The 10,458-nt window shown below is 39.1% G+C and overlaps 1 protein-coding gene across 1 annotated transcript in view; it reads right to left on the bottom strand.

Moving 5' to 3' along the window:
- Positions 1-39: 39 nt before the first annotated feature.
- KCTD18 (potassium channel tetramerization domain containing 18) overlaps positions 40-10,458 on the bottom strand; it is a 27,080-nt gene continuing 16,661 nt past the window's right edge. The window contains 2 exon segments of the mRNA XM_007469200.1: positions 40-547; positions 10,407-10,458. The exon segment at positions 10,407-10,458 is cut by the window's right edge and continues 10 nt beyond it. Of these exon segments, the coding sequence (XP_007469262.1) occupies positions 40-547; positions 10,407-10,458 (560 nt within the window).

A 10,458-nucleotide genomic window follows, 5' to 3' on the forward strand; every position in this document is an offset into this window, starting at 1 on the left:
TCGGAGAGGCAAACGGGACACCCTGAGTCCCTGTTTCCATCAATCGGTCTGGCCCTGCCCGTTCTCAGTCCGCGCGCCCAGGGCTCTGGGGGCGTCGGGGTTCGGCTCTGGGGGCCCCGCCGGCCTGGCCGCGGTGCAGGCGGGCGTTGAAGGCCCCGCAGCGCACAAGGGAGTCCGCTTCAGTTTTATCACTCGGTGCGGGGTGGCCTTTTTGTCGGAGAGCAGAACCTTAGCTGGAGGTGGGTGCGTGGCCCCGTTCTCAGCACCCCCGGTCCCCTGGGCAGCCTGGCGATGCCCGGGCAGGCCTGTGCCCACCGGGGACGGGGCTTTCAACGGTGCAGAGTGCTGAGCTGCCCTTCCTCCCGCAGCCGGGTTCACGGATGCCCGGGACCAGGGCTGCGGTACACTGGCCGGAGGCACCCTGACGGAAGCCGAGTTCTTGACTTTAATTTGGGTGCTGGTGGAAGGCCCCAAAAATCGGACTGGCTTAGGACCAGTCTTACAGTTCACGCCTCCTTCTTCCTCTTCACTGGGCGCTATCAGTCGCCTGTAAATAGAGAAGCAGGTTCTTGTCAAACAGCTGGTCCTGTAAACCAGCAGTTACAGGTTTAGTAACTAATGAAAACGTCTCCAAAGTCTACCTTCAGGGTGAATAAAAAGGTTTTCGTCAAGAATTTGAGCCAAGAGGTATCAACCTACCTCATCTCTCATCTCCCACCAAGGTCAATAAGTAAATTAGCAAGTTTACAAAAGATTGTTTCAACTGGAATGCACTCTTTCAAACTCACACATAATGTTAATACCAGCAAGTTAAAATTCGGAGCGTTACACTGGAATTACACAGCACATTACTCAGTTCTCACAAATTCTGATGTGATCCAGAGGATAACCAGGAGTATCCCAAGTTGTTTTTCCCAGAATAGCAGTTTCAAGAGATTTACTGAGGAAAAAAGGGTTTCACAAATAAACTTGAGAAATGCTACTGCGCATTTCATTCTCCTCCTAAAGCTTTAAACTCTATATTAACAAATTAAAGATTCTATACTAAAGGTTCTATGCTCAGCTTTGTTGAATCCATATTTCCCAATCATTCCGTAATGCACCCTTTGGCACCCAGTAAAATTATCATGCTATGGAACACATTTTGGGAACTGCTAGAATAGTCGAACTCATGGTACAGTTAGATGGTTTTTGAATTCGAGAAGTATTGGACAAACCTTCAAAGATTCCTCAGCTAAGCTGCCATTCACTATAAAAAGCCTGAAATGGAAACACTGTTTTACCTTATTTAATTTATTTTTTATTCATTTTGTTTAAACTAAAACAAACAAACAAAAAACAGTTCACCCATTTCTCCCACTGCCACCCCCCCACCCCCGACCTCTGGCAACTACCAATCAGTTCCCTGTTTTTTTGCTTTGGATTTTTTGTTTGTTTGTTCTTTGTTTGTTTTTAAGATTCCACATAAAAGACAGCTCATATGGTATTTGTCTTTCTCTGTCTGACTTATTTCACTTAGCATAATATCCTCAAGGTCCATTTGTTGCAAATATATATATATATACACACATACCATAATTTCTTTATACCATCATCCATCAATGGACACTTAGGTTGTTTTTATATCTTGGCTATTGTAAATAATGCTTTAATGAACATGGGGGTACATATATCTTTATGACTTAGTGTTTTTGCTTTCTTTGGATAGACATCCAGAAGTAGAATTGCTGGATCATATGTTAGTACTACTTAGAATTTTTTGAAGAACTTTCACATTATTTTCCATAGTGGCTGCACCAATTTACATTCCCACTAACAGTACACAATGGTTCCTTTTTTTCCACATCCTTGCCAACATTTATTTCCTGTCTTTTTGATGACAGCCATTCTAACAAGCATGAGGTGATATCTCATTGTGGTTTTGATTTGCATTTCCCTGATGATTAATGATGTTGAGAATCTTTTCATGTACCCATTGGTCATCTATATGTCTTCTTTGGAAAAATGTTTATTCAGATCTTCTGTCTATTTTTGAATCAGATTGTTTTTCTGCTATTGAGCTGTATGAGTTCTTTATATATTTTGGATATTAGCCCCTTATCAGATATATGATTTGCAAATATTTTCTACCATCCAGCAGTTTGCCTTTTCATTTTGTTGATGGTTTCCTTTGCTGTGCAGAAGCTTTTTTAGTTTGATGTAGTCCCACTTGTTTATTTTTGCTTCTGTTGCTTTTCATGTCAGATTAAAAGATCATCACTAAGACCTATGTCAAGGAGCTTACCACCTATTTTTTCTTCTAGGAGTTTTATGGTTTACATTCAAGTCTTTAATCCATTTTGAGTTAATTTTTGTGTAGTATGGTGTAAGATAGTGGTCCAGTTTCATTCTTTTGCATGTGGATATCCAATTTTCCCAACACCGTTTATTGAAGACACCTTTCCCCATTGTATATTTTTGGCTCCTTTGTTGTAAATCAGTTGGCCTATATATATGGGTTTATTTCTGGTCTCTCTCTTCTGTTCCACTGATCTGTTTTTATGCCAATACCATACCATTTAAATTACTATAGTTTTGTAATATAGTTTGAAATCAGGGAGCATGATGCCTTCAGCTTTGTTGTTCTTTCTCAAGATTGCTTTGGCTATTTAGGGTCTTTTGTGGTTCCATACATACTTTAGGATTGTTCGTCCTACTTCTGTGAACAATGTCATTGGAATTTTGATAGGGATTGCACTGAATCTGTATATTGCTTTGGGGAATACAGGCATTTTAATAATATTAATTCTTCCAATTCATGAATAAGGACTATCTTTCCATTTATTTGTGTCTTCTTCAATTGCTTTCATTAATGTCTTACAGTTTTCAACATACAGGTTTTTTATTATCTCCTTGGTTAAATTTATTCCTAGGCATTTTATTCTTTTTGATGCAACCATAAACTGGATTTTCTTAATTTCTCTTTCTGATAGTTCATTATTAGCATATAGAAATGCGACAGATTTTTGTGTATTGATTTTATTTATTAGTTCTAACAGTTTTTTGATGGAGTATTTAGGGTTTTCTATATATAATATCATGTCATCTACAAATAGTGACAGTTTTACTTCTTCTTTTCCAATATGGATATTTTAAATTTACTTTTCTTGCCTAATTGCTCTGGCTGGGACTTCCAATACTATGTTTAGTAAAAGTAGTGAGAGTGGGGGTCCTTATCTTGTTCCTGATCTTAGAGGAAATGCTTTGAGCTTCTCACCACTGAGTATGTTTGCTGTAGGCTTGTCATATAAGGCTTTATTATGTTGAGGTACATCCTCACTATACCTGCTCTGTTGAGAATTTTTATCATAAATGGATGCTGAATTTTGTCAAATACCTTTTCTGCGTCTATTGAGATGATTATATGATTTTTGATATGATATAAAAACCATTTGATAGATTGTTTCCAGTTCAAGATGACAACATAGGAAGATACTGAACTCACCTCCAATGGATACACTGAGTTTACAGTTATATATGGAACAATTTCCTCTTAAATAAAACCTAAAGGCCGGCTGACTGACAACTACATATTGGGCAACTGAGAAGAAAACAACGTTGAAGCAGGTAGGAGAAGCTGGAACACAATCTTGCCATAAACCCATCCCCCGATGCAGTAATCCACAACCAGGAAGAAAGTCAAAACTTGCATCTTCTCCCTAAGGAGGGAAAGATTCAAACCCCACATTGGGCTCCCCAGTTTTTAAGACATGCACTTGAGAGATGAGCCCCCAAAACATTTAACTTTGAAAATCAACAGGGTTCAAGTCCCGAGGCCCACAAGACTATAGCAATCTGATAAACAGCTCTTCAAGGGTCCACATGCTCAGATTCACCCACCCCAGGGCCCAGTTCAAAGGCGGTCAATTGCACCCAGACTTAAATAGTAAAGTAGCTCACCTGCTGATAGAAAAGTGCTGGCCTGAGGGGCAAGCGTCTAATTTAACACACACATCTAGAAGCCTGCTGGAACACTCTCTGGGAATGAAGACTAGCAGGTACCATCTTCATGCTCTCCCTTTGCTGTGCTCCAGAGCACCAGTATTTCCTGGAAGAGAGCTTTTACACTCGTCTGGAACCCTCACTTTTTATGGCTCTTAGCCAGGGGACACCTCCTGATTGCCTGGCTCTGGAGGCCAGTGAAGCTTGCATTCCTGGTCCCATGGGACTGTAACAATTGGTGTTAACCCAGAAAGGAGCTCATAGCCTTGTCTGGTACCCCAATTTTTGCAAATGCTGCCAAGAGACACCTCTACATTGCATGGCTCTGGTGGCCAGTAGGGCTTATGCTTGTGGGTCCCACAGGACTGTAACCAATGGAGAAAGAGTTCTTAAACAGCTACCATCCCAGCACACAACAAGAGGCAACAGACCCAGAAGCTCAGTCTTTCCGTGAAGGAGGTCTGTTATAGCTGATCATCATGACTGCAGCCTGAGGGGCAGACTTCTAATTAAACACGCATCTAGGGGCTGACTATAATCTTTCCCAGAGACCTCATAGGGTGGGTGCTATCTTCGCACCCACCTTCTGCCACACTCCAAAGTGCCAGTGTCTCCTGAAGGGGAAATTTACATGCATCTGGTGCCCTGGTTTTTGTATTTGCCACCCACAGCATGCCCCTTGATCCCTTGATCCCCTGGCTCTCGTGGCTGGTGGGTCTTGCATTCCTGAGTCCCATGGGACTGTGGCAATCAGAGAGATGGTTCCTGGTGGGCTAACATCTATAGGACAATGCACAGACAACAGACTGAGGAACATCCCCCAGTCTTTCTGCAAAGGAGGCCTCTTTGCTTGTCCTAGTGCTTCGGCCTGAGGGGCAGGCCTCAGGTTTGGCACACGTGTATTGCCAAACAGAGCTGCTCTCAAGGAACATAGGCTGTGAATGCCATCTTGGTGCTCTCTCTCTCTGCCTTGCTCCAGCTTCTCAGAATCTTTCTGAAAAGAGCTTATACACTCAGCTGGAGCCCTGATTTTTGCAGCTGCCACCAAGGGGACACCTTCAGATTGCCTGGCTCTGTTGGCCAGCAGAGTTTACACTTGCAGTCCCACAGGACTGTATATATTTGTAAAGCTCTAAAAGCTGCTGCCTGAGGGTCTGGCTTCCAAGCAGCCTCAATCTAGGTGATGAGATCCTCCCCTTTGGGACACTGACAGGTCTTGGTTCATCTTCAACTACTGGGAGCTATTAAAAATATAACAGGCTGCCTGGACAATTGCAAAGGTTTGAGAGTCAACTAAGAGCTGGGGCAGGGCCAAACAATAAGGTTCATCCTCTGCACAAGGCTACTCTTTCAAAACTGAGTGAGGTGGTTGTTTCATCTACTGTATAGAAACCAACACAGAGAGTCAAGTAAAATGAAGAAACTGAGGAATATGTTCCAAATGAAAGAACAAGATAAAACCTCAGGAAAAAACCTTAATTAAACATAGATAAGTAATTTAGCTGAGAAGGAGTTCAATAATGGTCATAAAAATGCTCACCAAACTGGGGAGAAGAATGAATGAACACAGTGAGAACTTCAACAAAGAGATAAAAAATATAAGAAAGTACCAAATAGAAGTCACAGAGCTGTAGAATACAATAACTGAACTGATAAACACACTAGAGGGGTTCAACAGCAGACCAGATGAAGCAGAAGACAGGATCAGTCAACTCAGTCAGGGCAGTGGAATTCACCCAATAAAAGCAGGAATAAAGAAAAAGAATGGAAAAAAAGTGAAGATAATTTAAAGGACTTACGGGACAACATCAAATGGACTAACATTCATATTATAGGGCTCCCAGAAGAAGAGAGAGAGAAAGGAGAAGAAATCTTATTTGAAAAAATAATAGCTGAAAACTACAAAGCTGAGAAAGGAAAGAGACATCCAGATCCAGGAAGTCCAGAGAATTCCAAAAAAGATGAACTCAAAGAGACCAAGACACATTATAATTAAAATGTCAAAAGTGAAAGACAAGGAGAAAATCTTAAAAACAGCAAGAGAAAAATAACTTGTTATATAAAAAGGAACCCCCATAAGACCATCAGGAGATTTTCAGCAGAAATTTTGCAAGCCAGAAAGGAGTGGCATGATATATTCAAAGTAGTAAAAGAAAAAAAAAATCCAACCAAGAATACTCTACCCAGCAAAATTCAGAATTGAAGGAATAATAAAGAGTTTTCCAGACAAACAAAAGCTAAAGGAGTTCATCACCACTAAACTGGCCTTACAAGAAGTGATAAAGGGACTTCTTTAAGCTGAAAAGAAAGGGCACTAATTAGTAACAACACATATGAAAGAATAAATCTCACTGGAAAGGTAAATATATAGAAAAGGTAGTATATTAATCACTATAAAGTTAGTATAAAGGTTAAAAGAAAAAAGTAATAAAAGTAACTATGATTACAATAATTAGTTATGGAATACACAATATAAAAAGATGTAAAATATGACACCAAAAACCTAAAACATGGCAGGGGATAGTATAATGTTGAGCTTTACAATGGAATCAAACTTAAGTTGTTATCAACTTAAAACAGACTGTTATAGATATAAGTTGTTATATGTAAGCCTCATGGTAACCACAAAGCAAAAACTTATAGTAAATACACAAAAGATAAAGAGAAAGGAATATAATCATACCACTAAAGAAAGTCATCAAACCATAAAGGAAGAGAGCATGAGAAGAAAGAAACAGAGAAGAACTATAAAAACAGTCAGAAAACAATCAACAAAATGGAAATAAGTACATACCTATCAATAATTACTTTAAATGCAAATGGATTAAATTTACAGAGTGGCTGAATAGATAAAAAAATAAGACCCATCTATACGCTGCCCACAAAAGACTCACTTAAGTGTAAGGACACACACAGACTGAAAGTGAAGGGATGGGAAAAGATATTCCATGCAAACCAAAAGAAACCAAAAGAAAGCTGGAGTAGCTATACTTATATAAGATAAAATAGACTTTAAAACAAAGACTGTAATAAGAGACAAAAAAGGGCATTACATAATCTTAAGAAGGTCAATCCAACAAGAGGATATAACATTTGTAAATATTAATGCACCCAAAATAGGAGCACCTAAAAAATAAGGCAAATATTAACAGAACTAAAGGAAGAAACAGAGAGCAATACGATAATAGTGGGAAACTTCAATACCCCACTTACATCAATGGATAGATCCTACAGATAGAAAATCAATAAGGAAACATTGGCCTTAAATGACATGTTAGGTCAGATGGACTTAACAGATACTTACAGAACATTCCATCCAAAAATAACATAGTACACAATCTTCTCAGGTGCACATGGAACATTTTCCATGATAGATCATGTGTTAGGCCACGATACGAGTCTCAGTAAGTTTAAGACAACTGAAATCATATCAAGCTCCTTTTCTGACCACAATGGTATGAAACTAGAAATTAATTACACAAAGAAAACTGGAAAATTCACAAATACATAGAGATTAAACAAGTTACTGAACAATCACTGGGTCAAAGAAGAAATCAAAAGAGAAATAAAAAAATACCTTGAGACAAATAAAAATGGAAATGTAACATACCAAAATTTGTGGGATGCAGTGAAAGCAGTTCTAAGAGAGTTCATAGCAATGTTTACCTTAAGAAATAGGATAAATCTCAAATAAACAACCTAACTTTACACCTCAAGGAACTAGAAAAAGATCAAACAAAAGTTAGGAGAAGGAAGGAAATAACAAAGATTAGAATAGAAATGAATGACATAGAGACTAAAAAGACAATAGGAAAGATCAATAAAACTAACAACTGATTTTCTGAAAAGATAAACAAAACTGGACAAACCTTTAGCTAGATTCACCAAGAAAAAAAGAGAGAACTCAAAATCAGAAATGAAAGAGGAGATGTTGAAACTGATACCACAGACATACAAAGGATAATAAGAGGCTACTATGAACAATTATATGCCAACAAACTGGACAACCTAGAAGAAATGAATTAATTCCTAAAAACATACAACCTACCAAGACTAAATCATGATGAAATAGAAAATCTGAACAGACCAATGACTACTAAGGAGATTGAAATCTCCTAACAAACAAAAGTTCAGGACCAGACAGCTTCACTGGTGAATTCTACCAAGCCAATTCTTCCAAGAATTAATACGAGTCCCTCTCAAACACTTCCAAAAAATAAAAGAGGAGGGAACTCTCAAATTCATTAAGGCCAGTAGTACCCTGATACCAAAACCAGACAAGGATGCCACAAGAAAATTACACACCAATATCCCTGATGAACATAAATGCAAAATATCCTCAAAAAAAATACTAGCAAACTGAATTCAACAATACATTAAAAGGAACACACATGATGATTTACTCCAGGGATGCAAGGATGGTTCAACATCCACAAATCAGTCAATATGATACACTATACCAACAAAATGAAGGAAAAAAGTCACATGGAACATTATTTTAAATGACCTTAAAACTGTCAAACTGTCAAGCAACCACTGTCAAAGCCTGCCTGCTCCTTCCACTGCTTCCAACAGTTTCACTTCATGAAGATCACCTTCTGAACATGTGTAATGGCAATCCTCCAAGTCTTCTCCCTCTGACTCAGCACTGTTGTGTTTTCAGAGGCAAATATAAGATACTGAACTCTGATTTTTGGAAATGGGATCATAATAGCATAGTGATTTGAAATATAATATATTCAACCTCAAAACTCTACTGAACATAACTAAAATTTTGTAGGTGAGAAATGGTTCTTGGGACCTCACAAGTGCTTCCAAGTCATCGTTACCTGGTCCATGAATAAAAAATGATACTTAATAAAATCCCAGAGGAAAAAGACAACTAACACAGAGGAGAGTTTCCATAAAACCATTTCTGCTTGCTTTATATTTTGTACACATCTTCCACTGGACTCTAGTCCAAGGTTGCTCCACCTGAGCACTATTGCCATTTGGGATTCAACAATTCTTTGTCATGGGGGGCTGCCCTCTGCATTCTAGGACGTTTAGAAGCAACCCTGGCCTCTACCCTCTGGATGCCAGCAACATCTCCCACCTGACAGTGTCTCCAAACGTTACCAAATATATCCCCTGGGGAACAAAACTGCCCCCAATGGAGAACTACTGCTCTAGACCCAAATAATATTTGCTAACTATAAGTTCGAACACCAAAATAAATGATAATAAAATGAGAGCCTTTAAGCAAAAAGATCTGTTTTAACATATGATTTACTACTAAAAACTGAATAAAATTCTCTGCACCTCTGTGAAAGATCCAGAGGGCAAAAGTAAGAAAGCAGTCTGAAATTTCATACGGGCACTGAATCAAATTCTAGAATAGATGATCAAGAAATAAGAATGTTTGAAAGTCATGAATACTACCCGGACAATGAAAATGAAATATAATTTTAAATGTATTTAAACCACAGTGAAAGACACAGATGTGGAATGGATTCAGTGCTAATGATTTCATAGAACACAAGATAATACTACTAAATAAAAATGTTATTTGTGGTAACAGGAAGGAGAAAGGGATTCAGAATAAATCACAGGAAATTTCAAATATTAAGTCTAATAAATTTCTTGACTATTGCCAGTAAAGTCTGGGATTTCACTTTAGTGGGGAAAAATACTTACCACAGCATTCTCACTGTGTCCAGTAGTATTTTTAAAATCATACTCTCCCAAAAAGAACATACCATATAACTCAGTTTTAAAGAATTACTTCCACTTTTTACATAGTTCTGGTAACTTTGCATTTAATTTTTTTTTTTTTTTGGCCATGCCACACGGCTTGTGGGATTTTAGTTCCCTGACCAGGGATTGAACCCGGGCCCTCAGCAGTGAGAGCGCAGAGTCCTAACCACTGACTGCCAGGGTATTCCCTCAAGATTTATATTTTGGGGCTTCCCTGGTGATGCAGTGGTTGAGAATCCACCTGCCAATGCAGGGGACACAGGTTCGAGCCCTGGTCCGGGAAGATCCCACATGCCATGGAGCAACTAGGCCCGTGCACCACAACTACTGAGCCTGTGCTGTAGAGCCCACAAGCCACAACTACCGAGCCTGTGTGCCACAACTACTGAAGCCCGCATGCCTAGAGCCCGTGCTCCGCAACGAGAAGCCACTGCAGAGAAGCCTGTGCACCACAACGAAGAGTAGCCCCCGCTCACTGCAACTAGAGAAAGCCCACACTCAGCAATGAAGACCCAATTTAGCCAAAAATAAAGAAATAAAGATTTATACTTTGATGGTAAGGCAAAATATTCACCTAGGTGATTAATAAGCTCAATGAGGTCAAGAACCATTATTCATTCCCCCAGTAGAGGCAGTAAAAATAAAGGTCATAGATTAATTTTTTTAAAAATCAACAAAGAACAGACAACCTCTTTCGAATTGGGGCCATGTGACGCAGGCTTCCATGTAAAGGCCGCTCTT

Source organism: Lipotes vexillifer, unplaced genomic scaffold, assembly GCF_000442215.2.
Source record: "Lipotes vexillifer unplaced genomic scaffold, Lipotes_vexillifer_v1.1 scaffold648, whole genome shotgun sequence".
Taxonomy (NCBI): Eukaryota; Metazoa; Chordata; class Mammalia; order Artiodactyla; family Lipotidae; genus Lipotes; species Lipotes vexillifer.